The following is a 21,192-nucleotide window of genomic DNA, read 5'->3' as shown; positions in this document are numbered from 1 at the left end:
ACCATAGAGTTTTGTTGGAGGACCTAGATATTCCTAGAGAGAACATTAATAAAATCTGTGAATAGTCAAAACCGCAAATATCAAAACCGAAATATGGAGGGATGAGTGTACTGTACTGTGAAGCTGGTTTCCACACCACTAAATGTATCTGAGGAAGTGATAATAATAATAATAATAATAATAATAATAATAATAGGTTTTATTTATATACCGCCCAATCACTGGGAATCCGAGCGGTTTACAATAGAGGGGATAACAGACAGTTCTCTGCCCACAGGCTTACAATCTAAAAGACACGACACAAAAGGAGAAGGGAATGGTGAGGGGGGAGGGAATCAGGTCCAGCATTCTTCTCTCCCTCTGAGGCCTGGACCAAGGCAGATGGACCGGAGGGAGGGCTCTTCTTCTTCAGGCTAGCCCCTGATGGAACTGGGCCAGCCTTCTCTCTCCCTCAGAAGTAGTTTGAAGTCTGTCACACTTCATGCTGTCGACTTCTTTCTTTCAATCAGTCTCAAAGGTGCTACAAGATCTCTCTCAGTGATTCCCCAAACTGTGCCCTTTAAGAGATTTTGGACTTCAGCTCCCAGAAGCCTCAGCCATGTTGGCCAATAGTCTGGGATTCTGGGAGCTGAAGTCCAAATGCCATTAAAGAGCACAGTTTGGGGACCACTGCTCTAGATACATAGCTATATCTTAGAATTTTACTGTGGAGCAGTGATTCCCAAATTTTGGGCCTCCATTTGTTGTGGACTTCATCTCCCAGAATCCCTAGCCAGCTTGGCCAGCAATAAGGAATTCTGGGAGCTGAAGGAGTTGCCCGCCCTACACTCTTATAGTGCTGCTATTCCACCTTTAACTGCTCTGGCTGCCTCCTGTTGCATTCTGGGGTTTGCAGTTGAGGCAAAGACATTTTGAATTCTCAGTGAGAGCTGTTAGGCCTCCCTGAACTACAAACCCCAAAATGCAACAGGAGGCAGCCAGAGCAGTCAATGTGCAATAGTAGCACTACAAGAATGTGGTGGGATCATCCCCAAAGTCTAAAACCTATGAAGGACCAAAGTTTGAGAACCACTGACATCAGCTGCTGTGGGCCTTGTTTCAGAGCAGGGGTGCATCTCCACACTGTAGAAATAATACTGTTTGACCCAACTTTAAGTGCTGTAGCTCCATCCTGTGGAATCCTGGGTTTTGTAGCTTTGGAAAGGTCATTTGGACGTTCACCTTCTTTCTTTTTCACACAGTCTCAAATGTACGATACAATCCCTTTTCGTGCTGATATTCCAGACTAACAGAGCTGTGGTCCAAAAATACACTGAAGAAATAATCCAGTTTGAGACCACTTTAACTGCTCTGGCTCAGTGCTAGGGAACCCTAGGAATTGTAGTTTATTGAGGCACCAGAGCTCTCCGACAGAGAAGGCAAAATGTCTCACAAATTCCCAGAATTCCCTAGCATTGAGCCAAGGCAGTTAAAGCGGTCTCAGACTGGATTATTTCTGCAGTGTGTTTTGGACCTGTCTCTAGTTTTACTGGCACACCACCACCATCACGCTGTCTGACACCTTCCAGATGTGTTAACACTGCACTTCCCATAATCCCCAGCCTCCACAATCAATGGATGGGAGCTGTACTCCAAAATATCTAGAGGGCACTGGCCTTCTCCATGCGATCTGACATCTGAGGGCTATATGGGAGATATAGTTCAACATATCTGGAGGGAACTAAAGTGACCAGATATCCTCCTTTTCCAGGATGCATCCTACATTTCATCCTTGTGCCCAGCAGGAATTCCAAAATGTCCTCCGTTCTGAGCATGATTATGGAGCATGAATTTATATTTATATTAGTGTTTTTTAAAGCTTTTATTTGGTCACGTCCGACGTGTATCTTGAACATCCTCCATTTTGGAGTGCCTTGTCCTCCTTTGCGGTTAAGACATCTGGTCATCCTGATTGTAGGAGACAGATAGACATATAACATCAATTAAAGATTAATTAATAAATAAATTGGCATCAATTAAGGACTGATTAATTAATATTAATCACTATAAATTAATATTATCAACATTTTTATTAACGTTTATTGATAGAGTGCCGTAAAGTTTGCGCAGCACTTTACATGGTTAGAGGGTCAAATAAAATAAGTAGAAAAAAGAATAAAAACCTGCCAAACAATCTAAAACAACATGACATGATTAAAATGTCTCTAAAATAATACTAACTAGGATACAATAAAAGTAATAGTGATTTACTATTAGTAATTAATCACTATTAGTTAAGAATCAATCAATCAATTAATCAATCTGCATAAACTTTGTAAGTATTTTAAATGCTTTTAAACTTTGTAATCAAAACGTTCTAGCTCTTGTCTTTTTTTATTAAAAAAATACTGTAACCCGCCTTGAGTCCCATTGCAGGAGAAAGGCGGGATACAAATCCTGGAAATAAATAAATACATAAATAAATAAATAAGTACTGCCCTGGCCTATTGAATTAGCTGAGGAAAAAACCATAGAAAAGAGCCCTCTCATAGTGGGCCGGACTACATTTCCCATGGAAAACCGGGGCCCGCTCCCATTGGCTGAGACTCCCTCATCCCTTTACGAACTACACTTCCCATGAGACCGCGGGGCCTGCGCTACCCATGATGCACTGCGCCGCTCAACGGCTGCGTCTCCCAGCGTCCGCCCACCATCTTCTTCCCCCTGCTCACGTTAGCGGGACTACAATTCCCATGAAGCCTTGCGAGGAAGCGGTCTGCGTCGCCTCGGAGGCGTCAGGTGGCGGGAAAGGATGGCTGTTGCCCTCAGCGCTGGAGCGAAGCTGGGGATGGAGGGCTTCGTCCGGAGTCTCTTCCAAGGCAAGCCGGACCTCAGGTGGGAGGCCCTTGGCTTCTGTGCGGCGGAGAAGGACCGGCAGCCCCGGCTCAGGGAGGCTTTGCTGCGGGGTTCGATACGAGCCAGAGATGGAGGGGCTCCAAGGGGAAAGGGTTGGACGGGGACTAGTTGCCAAAGGGAAACATTGGGGAATCTACAGTATGCCCATAAGGAAACATAGGGCAAGTATTCTGTGTTTCCCTATAGGAAGGTATTCCCTATGTTTGCCAATGCACATGCATTCCCCTATGTCTCCCTATGGGAGCGTATTTTCCAATGGGCAAGCATTCCTCTATGTTTCCCTATGGGAAGGCATCCCCCTGTGTTTCCCCACGTGCAAGTAGTCCCCTACATTTCCTTATGGGAAAGGTTTTTCCAATGATTTCCTATGGGCAAGTATTCTCCTATTTTTCCTATGACAAGCAATTCCCCTATAATTCCCTATGTGCAAGTAGTCCCCTATGTTTCTCTATGGCTTTGCCCTATGGTCAGGTATTCTTCAGCGAACCTCTATGGGCAAGTATTCCCCAATGCTTTCCTCTGGGTAAGTATTCTGCTATGTCTCCCTGTGAGCAAGTATTCCCCAATGTTTCCCTATGGGCAAGTATGGTTTTTCTGTGGGCAAGTACAGTCATTTGTTTTAGGACATCCGTTGAAGGGTTGTGTTTGTTGTGTGTGCCTTCAAATTGTTTCTGACTTTTGGCGATCCTACCACAGGGTTTTCTAGGCAAGTTTCTTCGTTCTCTGAGGCTGAGAGAGTGTGACTTGTCCAGGGTCACCCAGTGGGTTTCCAAGGCCAAGCTGGGAATTGAACCCTGGTCTCCAGAGTCATAGTCCCAACGCCCAAACCTCCGCATCACACATATTGATCAGAACAGAGGCTGCAGCTAAGAAACCAGAAGGAGAGTAGGAATGCAAAGGGCAGCTGTGAAAAAATGGACAAGATCCTAAAGGGCAAAGATGTAGCACTGAATACTTAAGTGAAGATTGCCCAAGTCACCGTATTCCCCATCACCGTGTGTGACTGTGAGAGCTGGACAGTGAAGCAAGCGAACAGAAAGACATTCAACTCATTTGAGATGTGGGGCTGGAGAAGAGTGGTGAGGATACCATGGATGGCCAAAAAGACAAGCAAATGGGTCCTAGAACAGATCAAGCTGAGCAATCCCTGGAAGCCAAGATGACTAAATTGAGGCTGTCATACTTTGGTCACATCATGAGAAGACATGACTCAATAGAAAAGACAATAATGCTAGGAAAGATGGAGGTTAGTAGAAAGGAAGGATTAGCACATACCAGATGGATAGACCCAATCAGAGAGGTCATGGGCATGGATTTGCAGGACTTGAGCAGAGAGGCTGAGGACAGCGGGGCTTGGAGAAGTCTCATCCACAGGATCATCATGAGCCGAGGTCAACTCCAGGGCAGTTAACACCAAGAAAGTTTGTCACATAACCATGCAACAAGCAACATCTACTAAATTTCACTCTTCTACACAGCCATTGAAAGGACAGGAATCCTCTTTAGTTTTAACTCTGGCAGTCCTAATGGTCTGGCATGTTTGCAGTGCCTGAGTTTGGAGTTGTAATGGTGTATCCACACTTCAGCAATAAAGCAGTTTGGCACCACTTTAATTGCCATAACTCTATCCTACAGAATCCTGGGGATTTGTAGTATGGTGAGGCACTAGAGCTCTCTGACAGACCAGGCTGAATGCCTCACCAAACTACAAATCACAGGGTGTAGCCGTGACAGTTAAAGTGGTGTCAGACTGCTTTATTGCTGCAGTGTCGATATATTCTGAGTCACTGATGAGTAACAAAGATCTTAATAGCAATAGCCGGTACATTTCTATACCACTTATCAGTGCACTTCAGCACTCCCTAAGCCGTTTACAATGTGTAAGCCAATTTCCCCTAACAAGCTGGGTACTCATTTTAGCAACTTCAGAAGGATGCCAGGCTAAGTCAACCTTGAGCCTTGGGCAAATCACACTCTCTCAGCTTGGGATTGAACTCACAATCTTGTGGTTTGTGATTGAGTGGCTGTAGTACAGGCATTTAACCACTGCGCCACCAGGACTCTTTGGGCATACACAGAGTGTTTTTTATAATGACTGTATGTGTATGACTTTGGGCATACACAGAGTGTTTATTATTATTATTATTATTATTAACCTTTATGTATAAAGCGCTGTAAATTTACGCAGCGCTGTGCATACAAACTTTTTAATTGGACGGTTCCCTGCCCTCAGACTTAAAATCTAAAAAGGCACTACACAAAAGGAGAAGGTAGTGGTGGTGGGGAAGGGGATGAGGGCCAGCAGTTCTTCTCTACCTCCAAGGCCTGGACCAAGGGAGATGGACTGGAGGGAGGACTTGGATTCTTAATGGATGGGTAATCGTCTTCCAGGGAGGCCTGTTGGAGCTAGCCTGCCTCTCTAGTAGGATAATACATATAAAATACATAACAATACAGGAAATGATTCAATAAAACAGGCAACAAAAGAGCATCAAATAGCAAGTGACAATTATGCAATGCCTGGGAACGCTTCTCTGAACAGGATGGTCTTCAACTCCATTTTGAAGCTGGTTAAAGAAGTGATGGCCCTTGCTCGCGGGGGAAGAAGGTTCAAGTTGATGGTGTTGGTTGTTTGCCTTCAGGTTGTTCCTGATTTAGGATAACCCTAAGGCGAACCTGTCACGGGGTTTTCTTGGCAGTATTTGGAGAGGACTTGCAATTGCCTTTCTCTGAAGCTGAGAGAGTGTGATTTGCCCAAGGTCACCCAATGCATTCCTGTGGCTGAGCAGTGATTCAGACCCTGGTGTCCTGCAGTCCTAGTCCAGCACTCAAGTCTCTACACCATGCTGACTCTCAGTATTTGGAGTGGTGATGAATAAACCTATTTAGTAGTCCAGCCATGGACCACCTGTTTACAGCAGGTTTCAAAGAAAGAAGGAAATACAACTAATGGCATAAACACAGTACACATCACAGGGAAACTGAGGAGGAAAGTTGCTGTTTGACTGCACCAGACTGAGAAGTACAGACTTTTGTTGGGCTGTGTGACTTCCATGAGAAGCTTGACCGCACTGCATTCATTTCTGGTTGCCTCGTTTTGTGGAGAACAAAACACAGGAAAGTTTGAAGAAGCTGGGCTTGTTTGGCTTAGTGAAGGGAAGGCTGAGAGATGACATGATTGCTTTCTTTGAATACTTCAAGGGCTGTCACAGAGAGAAAGGTTCAGGTTTGTTCTCTGCTGCTCTAGGGGGTTAGGAACGGGTCTAATTGTTTGAGGTTACAAGAGAGTAGATTTCAGTTGAGCATTAGAAGGAACAATTTGACAGTAGGCAATTGCCTAGAGAGGTGCTGGGTTCCCTTTCTCGGGACGACTTCATAAAGAGGTTGGACACCTACCTGCTGGGGATGCTTTAACTGGAGATCCTGCATTGAGCAGAAGGCTGGACTCAAAAGGCCTATGAGTCCACTTCCAACTCTGTATTATTATCATGGTTTCAGAGTGTGTCCCCCTCATTAATGGTCTACCAATTACCAGCTGGAGAAGAGAAGGTTAAGAGGTGATATGATAGCCCTGTTTAAATATTTGAAGGGATGTCATATTGAGGAGGGAGCAAGCTTGTTTTCTGCTGTTCCACAGACTAGAACGCAAACTGCAGGAAAAGAGATTCCAGCTCAACATTAGGAGGAACTTGCTGACAGTAAGGGCTGTTCGACAGTGGAACACACCCCCTCAGAGAGTGGTGGAGTCTCCTTCTTTGGAGGTCTTTAAGCAGAGGCTGGATGGCTATCTGCCGGGGATGCTTTGATTGAGAGTTCCTGCATGGCAGAATGGGGTTGGACTGGATGGCCCCTGTGGTCTCTTCCAACTCTATGATTCTATGAAATTTTGGACCATAAATGATTTTGATTCTTTTCAAGAATCTAGGAATCTATGAGAGATCCTCCAAAAATGACACATTCCACGCAGTGTCGGTTTTGTAATTGTGCTGTTGTGATCCTATCTATGGTGATAGAATTAAACCTTTTTACCATTATTATATATATTGCTGTTATTTATACTACTATTAATATTGATTAGGTATACATGGGTTGGACTCAAAGGCCTATGAGTCCACTATTTGCACATATTCCCTAGGCTGCATACAAAACAGCAATGTGTTAGAAATTTAAAATTTCCTCTCTGGTAGAGGGGTTTCATTAAGCAAGGGAGGAGTATTGGTGTCTGGTTAAGGAATCCTGGGCATGCTTCCTGTCTGTGCTTTTTATGACAATACGGTAGCTATGTCTTGATGTTTTTGTCTCTGCTGGTTTAATACATTTTGTAAATGCTACCAGCCTCGCCATTGTGTCACATTTTCTTACAGTGTCCTCACTCACACCATTATCCGAGAGAAGTACCGTACCCATGCTGGGAAGGAGAGCCTAACAAAAGAGGAAAAGGAGCAACTTAAACAGCTGGTGGAAGTGGAACTTATCCAGATGAAGGTGCAAGCAAAGTTAAAGGGATGGGCAACCTTTCTCTCTAGGAGATTTTGGGGTAGAGGAGAAAGCAATGTTGCATTATGGGAAGCAGGTCAAGGGAGAGATAAGGCTGAAGCTGAAAACCTGTATTTAAAAATCTTCACAGGTTGATGATTCCCCAGATAGTGAAGAAGTTCATTCTTCAGTCAAATCAGGAGGCCACAAACGATCCCGTTGCTCCTCCGACTCCTCTGGAGATGAAGTCAAAAGCAAACAAGAGCAGAAGAAACAACGGACTAGAAAGGAAATGGGTAAGTCATGTGGCTTTACATTGGTGCACACTGGCCAGCATTCTGTTTGTGACTAACACATACATAAGTGCAACTTGCTGAATATGTGTATGTTCCTTCAAGTCACTTGTTGAATTTCATAAGGTTTTCTTAGGTAAGCAATACTTGGAGATGATTTTGCCAGTTCTGTCCTCTGAAATATAGGCTACAACACTTGATCTTTGTTGGTGGTCTCTAATCCAAGTACTAACTTGGGCTGGCCCTTCTTAGTGTCCAACATCAGATGGGATCTGCTGCCTTTAGGGTACAGTGCAGCTTATACACCTAGTTTATACATACAGAAGTCCTCTTTTGGATGGGGCACATATGGGGTTGCCATATTCCAGACATTAATTTGCATATTATTCAAATTAATATATTTGTGCATATTATTAATTTTCATTCTCATTATGCAAATTCAACACATTCATCATTGCCCTTTTTCTGACATTATGTTTCAGCCTCTGTACCAATATCAAGATAATAGCTCTTTTTTCTTCTTTTTCCCCCTAGCTGGTGTGAAGAGAGGGAGGCTTCCTATCAGCCCAGAGAGTAAAGGGACTCCATTTACTCTCTTGAAGCTGTTTGGAAGCGAAGTTCCATTATGCTGTCTACCCCTAGGCTCAAGAAGCCAAAATCACCACACAAGGCCATCTCTGCTCACCTAGTTTCTTTTCCTTCCTTCTGTGCCTGTTGAGGGAAGGTGAGAGGGAAAGGAAGAATATAGTGGCAATGCTACACTTGTACAGTAGCAGCTGGGCCTGCAGCATGGGATGAGACTCCTGGCAGTGCCAATCTGGTGTTCCCAGATAGCAATGCACCCTTCTATATAATACCATCTATTTGGTGGTTTCCCAGTTTTTGCATGGCTGTCCCATTCTAACAAGGTTGATGAAGAGATGCTGGTATTTTGGATCCCACCCTTTTGCCTTTGACCGTACCCACCAATGAAATCCAGCCCCTGAAAACTTCTCTGAAATCAGATTTGCCTAAAAGTACACTGTTGGTGTACTACAGAGGTGGGCCATTGCAGGGGAAGTTTTTTGCCCCTGTAGCATACGTCAGTGTTCCATTTTCCTGTATAATAATAAGATATTATTATTATTATTATTAAAGTATCAAGCTCCATTGCCCCCAAGTCACTTGTGTTTGTATTTCTGGGTTGAGGAGAAGCTTTCAAGAAGTTGAGGGAAGGTATTTTGAATAAATCCCCAACTCCTAGAGGTGTAAATGACTCGTGGAGATAGGGGGTTGGAGGAGTGAGATAGCAAAAAATGGTTGAATTATATACAATCCTCAACCACAGTTTCCCCACCCCTCACATCAGTGCTGCTAACATGAAATGATGGAATGTCTGTCTTAAAGATACTGGCACGTGGCATTACTACGCTTTAAGTTGTTTTAAAAGGGATAGCCCTGTTAGTCTGTTCCCACATAAAATGAGAAGTGGGTGAGATTAAGGAATCAGGGAGCAATTTTGAAAATAATAGATTTATTTTAGCATGAGTTTTCATGAGGATCAGTCCACTTTGTCAGAGGCGTTGATGCAGTTGGAAGTACAGACTACAAGTAGATAGGATTCTATGACTGAAGGGTGGGATCAGAGTATAATAGGATTGAAACAATGGAAATTGTGACGCAAATTAGGAAACTTTAAGGGAGTGTAAAACAGTAAGATCTGATGAGCAGCTGGTGTGTAGATCTTAAGTGTAAAAGCAGTATTTAAAGCCATGCATTAGAAATATTAATTCCCACTTAATTAGCTGTGTCTAAAACATGCTGCTTGATTCCTTTATTTTTCTCCCTTTTCCATTTTAAATTGTAAGTATCACATACAAACCATTTTATTTGCTGGAGCTTTTAATAACAACAACTTCCACTCTTTTGTATTTCTGCTGTACCTATGGAGAGACAAAATGAGGGCATTGCCCCACAAAGAAGAATTCTGCCCACTCAAATGGAATTTTCTATCACTCCCCAAATTTTAAGCATTGCAGAACATGAAACATTGGAAATTGTTCATGCCTAGAGAGTCTTCTAATTGCTTTCCCTGGATACCTTTGCTTGCTCCTTTTCTTTGTCTACTTAAACTGTATTTCTAAATGCCCAATGAAAGTTTTAAATTACTGCAAAGCTAGAAATTTGGGAATGAGAGTGGGGGAGAGGAAATCATTTGGAGACTGAATATTATTTGGGAGGGAGCAGTGCTTTCATTTTGACCCCCTACACTCTGCATTGCACTTTTATTGATGGTTTCTCAGATTGTTGTTTTCTTTTCCTGAGTGTTGTTTTTATTATTAGACATTGCCTAATTAAAACGCAGATACAATTTCAATCATGAAATACAAGATAAAAACAAGAGCATAATTGTTACAGTGGGATGTTCTGCATTGATGACAGCACTGTAGAAGCTAAATGGGAAAACATAATTGGTTTTTTTATGCCAGAGTTGGGGTTCCCTGGTTGTCTACAGACACTTATTGTTTGGTCTGGTGGCCAGAGAGTAATACTAACATGCTAAACAGAGCAGGTTAAGCAAGCGCTGTACTCTCCCAAGACATGTTGCATGTTTCACATCTTAATTTCTCCTCCAGAAACAAGTTCTGATGAAGAAGATTCTGGGATTGATTCTAAGAAGATACCACTCTGTGATGGCTCAAGACATGAGAAGTCCTCAGGCTCTTCTGAACAAGAAGACAGTGGGGCAGAAGGTCATACAGATGGATCAGAGAGTGATGGAATTGCTAAAAGCAAGGGAAAGCAACCACCCCAGAGGGCAAGAAATGAGAAGCAAAAAGGTAGCAAGAGATTCAGTGGGCCAGGTGGCAGAAGACGAAGAGACAGATCGGAGAGTGAGTTTGAGGAAACCACAGACGAGCAACAGAGTAATATGGATGAAGAAGAAGAAGTTGGAGAACAAACAAAGTCAGCAAAAAGCGAAAGCACTGAATCAGAGAATGACTCTGAACAGGAGTTCCAGGGGGAAAAAGAACAGAAACAGACTGCTGCCAAGAGAGAGAATCAAAAGGTGAATGAGCAAAGGAGAAAAAAGAAGAATGAGTCGGAAGAGGACAGTGAGCCATCTAAGGTGGGGAAAATTCACAGGAAGAAAAGAACTGACTGGAGTGAGAGTGAAGAGGGAAAGAAAAGTGTTAGCCACAATAAGGGTGAAGACAAGGCAAGACAGAGAGCTCAAAAGTCTCAAGTGGGGACCAAGAGTGAAGATGACTTGGAGAGTGAGTCAGAGGAGACAACCAGGAGTCAGAAAAAGATGGTAAATATTAAAGAAAGGACAAAAGGTATGTGTGTAGAAAAACTGGATAGTGATTCAGAAAAGAGTGAGGGTAAAAGTCAAATGAGGGTGGCAACACAGAAAGGCAAGGCAAATGAAGAAAAATGGAGCCCTGAATCAGAGAGTGATTCAGAAGACAAGAGGCACCCTGAAAAAGGAGGATTGAAAAGGACACAGAAGAGGAATGTAAGCAGAAAGAAACTGGTGGAAGAACAAGAGGGGAAGAAGCAAGGCATGCTTAAGCCCAGGAAGAGTGTAAGCAGTGAAGATAATGAAACTGAGTCAGACAAGCATAAGGACTTGAAACAAAGCAAGAAGGGAATGCAGAAACCCAGTAGTAGTGAAAATGAATCACAGAGTGAGGCAGAAGAGAGAGAAAAGAACAAAGGCAAGTGCCGGAAGATGACTCTGAGCAGCTACAAATGGGAGAGTGGACCAGAAGAATGTGAAAATAGGATTCAGAGGAAGAAAATGGCCCTTAAAAAGAGCAACAGCATGTCTGGGAGTGAATCTAGCCAAGAGGAAGAGAAGCAGGGAAAGAGAAGAGTGGAGAAATCCCAGAGGGCTAGAGACACTGAATCGGAGTCTGAGTCTGATGACTCTGAAAGTGATTTGGCAAGAAGGAAAAAAAGTCAAGGCCAGCAAAAGAAAGAAACACAGAAGCCCAAAAGAAGGCAGAACAGCAAGGAAGAATCAGAGATCGGATCTGTTGAGGAGGAAGAATCCTCCCACTCAGGAGATGAAGATAACCCCACTTCTTCTAAACAACGGCATCAAGGAAAGGTAAGATGATGGGCTTGGTGACTCCAGGCATGTACAGTTCACTACAATTCACAGAAGCCATTTGCTTTCCCCTAATCCTCCCCTTAGATGTTTTCTTAAGATTTTCTCATGATTTAGTCAAGAGTTTGCATTTGAGTTAATAATTTCTAAGACACAAGAAGCTAAGTCTTCTGAAAAATTCAGTATGACCATAAACCAGTTTACCTTTGTCCCCTTCCTCTCATCACGGGTGGGGAACATCCAGTTGTATTTTTGGTGATCCAGGGAGATAATGTATTTTCTGAGTTCCTGCTGTGGAGGCATAGCCAGATGATCTCTAGGTGAACCACTCTTCCCCTACCACTAAGTTGGCCATGGGGGGTGCACTCCAGCATTTGATAGGATGGTTGTGCATTGCACAAGGAAATACAGTTGGCCCTTCGTATATACAGAGGTTCCATTTTGGAAACACACACATTGTGCGGATGGCAAATACTGTGAGACCCCAAGTCCTGTTCTCAATGGTGGCGCAATGTGTACATGATTGCATTGGTTTGGCAGTGTGCGTGCGCCAGCAGTGTTTTCCCCACAAAGCAATTTAAAAAGGATTTTGGCACTGTAGCAATTATAAATACAGCTCACTCTATCCAAGCGGGGATTAAAAATGCAATAGATACTGTATAGTTAAGAAATGTTACATGTTTGTATTCCTAATTGTTAATTTCACCATTTAACATTTTACTACATGCAAATGAATACAGCGCACCCGCGTCATATGCGGGCGCGCCTTACGCGGCTTGAGCATACGCGCTCAAGCCGCGGGGCGCGCACGGGGCGGCGCGTCCCATTCAATTGAATGGGCCCGCGCGCACCGCCGTGCACGAGCCCCATTGTTTACAATGGGGCTTGAGCATAGGCGGAATTTGCCTTACGTGGCGGGATCCGGAACGGATCCCCGCGTAAGGTGAGGACCCACTGTATATGAGTCGTTCTTTATTTTGTAACTTCTTATTTATAGATAATTCCAATATTAAATGCTTTTGAACCAACAAGTAATAAGGATTTTAAAGCTCTTATATTTTGAGTCTTTTGGTGGCATGTGGGAAACATTAAGTTAAAGAAAAAGGGAGAACAAGGGAGGGGAAAATTGAAAGTAGGAGAAGGTGGAATGAGTGAGAAAATAGGTCTTTAAAAATTAATGCACCTGTTTCCTTCTCTCCATTGCTCAAAACAGGGATTAGACAAAATACTTTCGTTCTGGGAAGACTTTCAGCATAGTAATGTAACATAAATATAAATGCCAATTTAAAATTAAATTAATTTTAAACATAGTCATGTAAACATAAGTTAATTAGATTTTTTTAAATATGTTAACAATTAAAGGACTGTACAGACTGGTCATTAAGGCTGGCCTGGGGGCAGAGTCAGGGCATGGCATCCATACAACGCATGCTCTGACTCCGTCCCCATGGCAGTGTGATGCTGCGCTCCACATGGTGTGTGGCATCACTGCACTCCTCTGGCACTGCATCCACATAATGTGGTGCCAAAGAGATGCCGTAAAGCCATGGCTATCACTCTTTCCAGGGCGCAAAAAGGAGCTGCTTTTTGTGCGATTTTGCACCCTGGAAAGGCCAGATTGGGGCCATAGTGTGCAGTTGACGCAGCCCTAGTCCGGAGCAGCTGGAGGTGGCTGTAGGCCGCCCCTTAGGGGTGGTCAGCACAGTCTCTAACTCAATGTGTCAGGCTTCTTTTTTTTAACTAGTTTTCCCATCTCTGGTGCAGCCATCATGACTTGTTGCCCTTGACCACTCTGCATTACCTCAGACTTCCATCAGTGAATATATCAACCTATAAGGAATGTGTTTCACATTCCATGGGGGGAAATGCTCTAATCTTCCCCTCTTTCCTAAATTCTTGACCCCTGCAGGACAAAGACCATCATTCTGGGAAGAATGAGGAGCACCCCTCCATCAGACGCCTGAAGCGCTACATCCGGGAATGTGGGGTTCGTCGGAATTACAAGAAATTGTTTGAGGGTTGCCGATCCCGGAAAGCACAGGTGGAGATCCTCAAACGGGAGCTAGAAGACCTTGGCATAAAAGGTAAGTAAAGTTTGGTCACAGAAGCCAGGCAGAAACAAAACTGGACAGGTCTAGGAAACTGAGTAAGAGAGGGTTTGGAGTGTATAATAAGTATGTCTTGCTCCAAAACTGGCCATAGTTCTAGGTCTCTCCAAGGGTCTTTTTTTCTTTTGTGCCAAATACTGATACACATTACTGTTCTAGCATAAGGTTTTATGATAATAAATGATGCAACAGATGGGATACACCAGAGAAGCATTCCAGCCATTTTGCTGACAGGTTCCAGGATCCCTCACAACCAGTGGTAGAACTGGATACCTAAACAGATTCTACTCAGTTATCACTCAGCCGGCAATCAGATCATATCCCCATTGCTGGACACACTGGGAACCCTTAGGCTGGGGTTCCATTGGTAAGACCCAATGGGAGATGAATTTTGAAAGGTTATATAATTCAGAAGCAGACAAAGAAGATCAGAATGCACAATAGTTATGAGAACTGTATGAACAGCAACAGAGAAAAATTGACTCCCCCAATTGGTTCTCAGTCTTCATATCTTTTCCCAGTCTCAAACTGCAAAGCAAATAAAAAAGGGGCACTAAAATAACATAACCATTGTTATTATATTATTATTAACATTATTATTACTACTGCTACTTATATAATAATTATAATAACTAATATAATATAACCAACAAGGGCACTAATATAAGTTAACTCTTTCACTCCACTGATTTAATCCTCAGTTCTTCTCTTCTAAGAATACCTTGGTACCTTCTGAATGGTTGTTGTTCTATGCCTTCAAGTTGTTTCTAATTTATGGCAATCCTAAGGTTGACCATATTAAGAGGTTTTCTTGGCACGTTACCTCAGAGGGGATTTGCCATTGCCATCCTCTGAGGCTGAGGGAATGTGACTTTCCTGGGGTCACCCAGTGGGTTTCCATGGCTGAACTGGGATTCAAACCCTGGACTCCAGAGTTGAACATTCAGACTACTACACTACACTGGCCTTCTAAGTACAGTGGACCCTTGTTATACGCTGGGGTTTGGTTCCAAGATCCCCCGTGTATAACAAAATCCGTGTATGCTCAAGTCCCATTAAATATAATGACATAACAAAATGGGGTCCCTTATAAAAAATGGAAAATCAAGGTTTGATATTTGAAATTTATACTTTTTTGGAACATTTTCAAACCGTTTATGCTTGAATCCGTGTATAAGAAGAGCCGACTGTATCTCATCACATTACAATCCCAGGATTTATTAGGATGGCAGCATGGCTACTAAAGTAGTAGTTCAAAGATCCACAATTTTGTGATTCATGTCCAGTCCCAAAAAGGTGTGCGTTCTGCAGCCTATGAGAATTTTACATGTACAGGCCATTTCAGTAAATTATCTTGTTCTTTCCTTGCGGGGCCAGCTAGATGTTTGTTATTGAAACATTAGGAATAATCTAGAGATGTATTATAGGAACACAAGAAGCTGTTTTTGTACTGTTACCATTGGTTCCTCTTGTTCAGTGCTGTGTATTCTGTCAGTGGTTCTCAAAGGATTTCAGACAGGGGTCTTTGATCGGCCTACCTGAAGATAACAGGGATTGAGTAAAACCAATTAAACCCAATGCTACACCTTTTCCTATCAAATAGTTTGTTCGGCTATATTTTCAACCCTGTCAGGTTAGGTATCAGGCTTCTCTGGTTTGCAAGGTATGAACAGAGCACAGACCTTTGACTGTTTTGTGTATTCCTACACTAAATGGATTGGCTTTTCTGATCCCTTCATGACAGAGAGAAGCTGCCACTGCTGGACTTTTGCCTATTGTGCACTTTTGAGAGTCACTGGACCACCATCAAGGAAATAGGGATAACCCTATTTCAGACCATGGTCATTTCTGGGTCTCAGAATTTTGTGTGGTGGGGAACACTTGCCATGTACCACACTTCTCAGCCTGCACTTTCCCCTCCATTTCCACAGGAGCACCAACTCTGGCCAAGTGCAAGGCCTTGAAGCTGAAGCGTGAAGAAGCAGCTGAGGTGGCTTCACTTGATCTCAGCAACATTATCTCCACAGAAGGTAAAGGTGATGTGATGGGAGGAAATAGAGGATCTAGCTAGTAGTACAACAGTCTTGGTTAGTGGTTGAGAACATGGGAACATTCAGAAGCAAACTGATAGTTTTTCTGTTTTAATTTTGTTTGTGTGTGCTTAGCCTCTACTCTAGTCACACATTAATGTGGGGAAATGGAAATCAGAGGAATTATTTGTGATATACTTCTTCCCAATCAAGATTGAAATACATTAGCTTTCCACTTGCTTTCAAGTGCTTGTTCTTTATCCTGTACTGATATCAGGACAGTTTGAGTTTTTTTGTGTGTGTGTGTTTATTTTTGAGACCAAATAATAAAAACCATTATTATGGTTAACAAAGTAAATATTACAGATATTCCACTTTGTTCTTCATATTTCATTATTTTTACTTACACAAGCGAATAGCTGGAGAGCACAGATGAAGGCTGCATTTTAGGAGTGTGAGCAGAAGGTAGATTAGGATTTACTGGTAGATCTATGTGATTTACAGTAGGTCATCCTAAAAGAAAAATACTGTGGCCTGTATTCTCTGTCAGCTACTTAACTAAGTAACTTCTCTTGCTCCATCCCAAACTTGACAGAAACATCATTTGGCTATGCTCTAATTGGCAGCATAAAAGGACATTCTCCCCATGCACTTGATGCCCAATAAAGTAGGTTGATGATAACAAGTGTTAAAATCATGACTAAGTAGTGATTGAGAATAACAGTTTAATATTCATAAACACTACTTAGTCACAATTTTGACACTATTGTCACAGTCATAACCCTCACCAGCCTACTTTATTGGGCATCAGCTGCATGGAGAGAAAGATATCCACTCTACCAGTGATGACAGCATGGGTGAATGATGTTTCTGTCAAGTTTGAGAGAGGTCGAGCCTGGAGAGGTCACTTAGGCGTGTTACAGACCGCCGAAAAGCGGCAGCCTGCACCCGCCCCTTTCCCCACCGGATCGGGGCCTCAGTGGCCAGAGCGGCAGCCACTGAGGCCCTGATCCGCCGCTTTCCAGGCCGCGGGGAAGCGGCAAAAGGCCCCTTCCCCGAGACCTGGAAAGGGGTGTCCTTGGGGCTTCAAGCCCCAAGGACACCCCGCGGCAGTGGGGAGGAGGAGAAAGGGGCCACTTGGCTCCTTTCTCCCTTGCATCGCTGGGCACAGCTATCTAAAGGCTGCGCCCAGCGACATAAGGCCAGGAAGGAGCTCGTTTTGGAGCTCCTTCCTGCGCGGACGAAAGGGCGCATTAAGCGCCCTCGCACGGCACAATGGCGTCACATCTGCACCACCTCGTTTGGAGGCGGCGCGTTCGTGACGCCATTATGGCGGCCCCCATGTAGATGGGGCACCGCCATCTAGTATGTCCTCAGGACAAATTAGGCTTGGGGGCGTCAAGAAGTGACGCCCCTTTTTAAACCTAGGATGTCCTGAGGACGTCCCTTATGGCCGTTTGTAACGCGCCTTAGTTAGATATGCTTAAGTATGCTTGCTTAAGCATATCTAACTAAGTAGTTAACTAAGTAGGGAATACAGGGTCATGGTACCATACTAAATAATTTAGTGTATGTTTGCTCACACCTATAGTAGAATTTTGTATCTATATCTAATGGTATGTCTGAGCTTTCTAGTTTAAAAACTACTACCAAATTAGATTCTGAGTTCTACTTAGAATCATAGAATCATAGAATCGTAGAGTTGGAAGAGACCACTAGGGCCATCCAGTCCAACCCCCTGCCATGCAGGAAATCCAATTCAAAGCATCCCTGACAGATGGCCATCCAGCCTCTGTTTAAAGACCTCCAAGGAAGGAGACTCTATCACCCTCCGAGGGAGTGCATTCCACTGTCGAACAGCCCTTACTGTCAGGAAGTTCCTCCTAATGTTGAGGTGGAATCTCTTTTCCTGTAGCTTGCATCCATTGTTCCGGGTCCTGTTCTCTGGAGCAGCAGAAAACAAGCTTGCTCCCTCTTCAATATGACATCCTTTCAAATATTTAAACAGGGCTATCATATCACCTCTTAACCTTCTTTTCTCCAGGCTAAACATCCCCAGCTCCCTAAGTCGTTCCTCATAGGGCATGGTTTCCAGACCCTTCACCATTTTTGTCGCCCTCCTTTGGACACGCTCCAGTTTCTCAATGTCCTTTCTGAATTGTGGCACCCAGAACTGGACACAATATTCTAGGTGGGGCCTGACCAGAGCAGAATACAGTGGCACTATTACTTCTCTTGATCTAGACACTATACTTCTATTGATGCAGCCTAAAATAGCATTGGCCTTTTTAGCTGCCGCATCACACTGTTCACTCATGTTCAACTTGTGGTCTACTTGGACTCCTAGATCCCTTTCACATGTAGTTGATCTTGATGGGAGGAAACTGAAATCAGTGGTTCCCAAAATGTTGATCTCAAAAAGTTGTTAGGAAGTAGGCTCAAGTCTATGAAAGCTCATGCTACCAGCTTCTTTCTTTCATTTTGTTGCAAAGGTGCTACTAGACCCCTTTGCATCCAAATGTTGTTGAGCTCCATCTTGTAGAATCTCTGACTCACTAGCCCTGCTGGCTGGAAACTGACTTCTGGAGACCCAAATTTTGGAACTATTGAGATATAGATATATAGAAATATATGTATATAAAGGGAAGGGGTGGAACTTTTGTTGTTGTATGCCTTTAGGTATTTTGCAAATTATGATAGCCTAAGGTGAACCTATCACAGGGTTTTATTGGCAAGATTTATTCAGATGAGGTTTGCCTTTGTCTTTCTCTGTGGCTGAGAGAGTGTGACTTGCCCAAGGTCACTCAGTGGGGATTCAGACTCCAGTCTCCAGAGTTGTAGTCCATCCCCAAGTGACACCATACTGGCTCTCTAGGAATGGAATAGGCATTGCCTAGTAAGTTTTGGGAATGCCAAGAGTCCACTTGTTCTGAAAGTATGTGCTTATATTTTATGAGGTAGACAGAAAAGTAAGCTTGACTCATAGAGGCTTACAGGTGTGGATGAATGTGATCCACAGTTGTCACCTTTTAATGAAAAACTCTCCTCTTCTTTCCCACAGGCCGTCCCAGGCGTCGCAATGTCTGGAGTCTCTACAGCAAGCCTGAGGAGCCCCCCAGTTCACCAGAAGAACCACCTATCCGTCGTCATGTGACAGACTGGTCCCACCTTCGTGGAGTCATCAGTTCTGATGGGGAAAGCAGCTGACTTGGGGCAAGCAGGGGGCCTTGATGGGGCAACCATCCTGGTTGTGAAGAGAAGCGAGAGTCTGATGGATTGGACAACCAGGAAGGCTGAGATACATTCCAAATATAAGCTAGAAGAAGAAAGTTGTCAGCATTTTGTCACTCTTGCTATCTTCGGTTATCAGCAAAAGAAGAGGGGGCATGATTGTCTGTTAAAGGCAAATACTTATATTTATTTGAAAACGTACCTACTTTTGAGGGAAGAGATACAGAAGGATGGAGATACTCAGTTCCTTGAAAAATACCTGAGCTCTTCAGATACCATTATTGATGTTGGTTTTGTCATTTTTTCCCATCAGTTTTCTTCCCAAGACTGAACATTTCCTAAACAGGAGTGCAAGCGTGTATTGGAAGAGGTGAGGTTTCGGTTTGTTTGTTTTTTTATTCCATGTTAGCCCATGAGTCTATGTCTCAGAGGCATATTTTTGCCCTTTCTTTTGGCACAGTCTAAAGGAGAATGATTCATTGTGGACTAAATGTCACAGGTTTTGATGGGGACTAGTGTGCCTTTGGAACATGTAACATGTTTACCTATTGTTGTAAATGTTGTGAGTTGGAAATTTTATATGACTGAAAAAAATTTGAAATGTTTTTTATATATCCCTTAAATAAAATCTCTTTTGGACTTCTATTCCAGAGACATTTCCGGTAAAGGTCATCCCTTTTTTGTACCACTACATTCTTCCTAAACATGCTGGCCTCTCATAGCATTTAATTCAGTGTAATCAAGTATCCAGCACAGAATCTGGATCCCTGGAAAAGTCCTGTTTGTTGTTTTGTACCTTCAAGTCATTTCTGATTATAGTTATTCTAAGGTGAACCTATCATGGGGTTTTCTTTGTTCTGGGGGGGATACCTTTGCCTCCCTCTGAGGCTGAAAGGACTTTACTTGCCCAAGGTTACCCAGTGGATTTCAATGGCTGAACAGAGATTTGAATCCTAGTCTCCAAAGCATAGTCAAATGCTCAACCCACTAACCACAATGGTTCCTTATTTTAAAAGGGTTAGTTTCTAGATCTCATGAAACAAAATCACCATCATGTAGGGAGTGGAGTTTGTGCGACCCACAACTACAGCTGCTTCTCTTTGGCATGATCTCATGCTGCAAATGAGCACATTTATGGAGCCCTGGTGGCGCAGTGGTTAAATGCCTGTACTGCAGCCATTCACTCAAAACCACAAGGTTGCGAGTTCAAGACCAGCAAAAGGGCCCAAGCTCGACTCAGGCTTGCATCCTCCCGAGGTCGCTAAAATGAGTACCCAGACTGTTGGGGGCAAATTAGCTTACTTGCTAATTAGTTTACTAGCTGTTCACTGCTATGATCTTTGGAATAGCGGTATATAAATAAAACAAATTATTAAATTTAAGTGAGATGATGCTACACAACAAATTATACACATGGGACATGAGATTGTTTGTGCAGTTGAATACATTCACACACTTTTTTTCCCTCAGAATGGGTCACTCCACCAGGATGTAGTTTTGTGGTGCTGGAGGTACATATGAAAAGGTCTTTTGTGTCTTCCCTTCTAGCCTCTGCATATGTTATCCAAACCAGATTCCTTAACTACCAAGTTCTCCACACAGTTTGTTCTGTAACTTACATTGTTACATTACATACTATACTTAGGTATTTATGGGAGAGGATTCCATAATTTCTGACAAAGCTTAAGGTTGTTATATGCCTTTAAGTTAATTCTGACTCATGGCCACTCTATCCTAGGGTTTTCTTGGCAAACTTTATATTCCACTGAGATTTTTCATTGCCTTCCTCTGAGGCAGAGTTGTTACATTACTGGAAAATATTTGATTTTTATACATATCTCCCACATAAATGTTTGCACTTCAAAGTCAGAGACCAGGTGGGTTTCCATGGCTAAACGGGGATTCAAACCCTGGTCCAAATATAATCCTGAGGCAGGGGTAATACCTTTATTAAGACCAACCAAAATCAACAAAGGTGTGCAAGTTTTTGAGTTTCCCAAACATGTCCATCCAGTTAGTTGGCACATGGAGGGGAAGGGTTCATTGTTGTGACTATGAAGTCT

General features: G+C 43.1%; 1 protein-coding gene across 2 annotated transcripts; it reads left to right on the top strand.

Annotated features, from left to right (window-relative positions):
• The first annotated feature begins 2,711 nt into the window (after window positions 1-2,711).
• Window positions 2,712-19,772, top strand: HIRIP3 (HIRA interacting protein 3). Of its 2 annotated transcripts, none has more exons than XM_089479877.1 (7): window positions 2,712-2,874; window positions 7,260-7,380; window positions 7,523-7,667; window positions 10,280-11,760; window positions 13,670-13,844; window positions 15,800-15,898; window positions 18,960-19,772. In XM_089479877.1, exons 1-7 carry the CDS (start codon window positions 2,792-2,794, stop codon window positions 19,103-19,105), a joined length of 2,250 nt encoding a protein of 749 aa, XP_089336003.1. In that variant the 5' UTR covers window positions 2,712-2,791; the 3' UTR covers window positions 19,106-19,772. The 2 variants fall into 2 exon arrangements, with proteins under 2 accessions (XP_089336003.1, XP_089336004.1); XM_089479878.1 differs by lacking the exon at window positions 2,712-2,874 and adding an exon at window positions 3,045-3,418.
• The last annotated feature ends 1,420 nt before the right edge of the window (window positions 19,773-21,192 follow it).

Source organism: Sceloporus occidentalis, unplaced genomic scaffold (genome assembly GCF_023333645.1).
Source record: "Sceloporus occidentalis isolate IW3139 unplaced genomic scaffold, rSceOcc1.0.p SCAF_14, whole genome shotgun sequence".
NCBI classification, from domain to species: Eukaryota; Metazoa; Chordata; class Lepidosauria; order Squamata; family Phrynosomatidae; genus Sceloporus; species Sceloporus occidentalis.
This window is presented reverse-complemented; position numbering and strand designations above follow the sequence as displayed.

Bases quoted from the DNA above. Each gene is read 5' to 3' on its own strand.
- HIRIP3 (XM_089479877.1), top strand. From the start codon at position 2,792: ATGGCTGTTGCCCTCAGCGCTGGAGCGAAGCTGGGGATGGAGGGCTTC. The intron at 13,845-15,799 runs GTAAGTAAAGTT...CCATTTCCACAG, and splicing joins AGAAGACCTTGGCATAAAAG to GAGCACCAACTCTGGCCAAG. The intron at 15,899-18,959 runs GTAAAGGTGATG...TCTTTCCCACAG, and splicing joins CAACATTATCTCCACAGAAG to GCCGTCCCAGGCGTCGCAAT.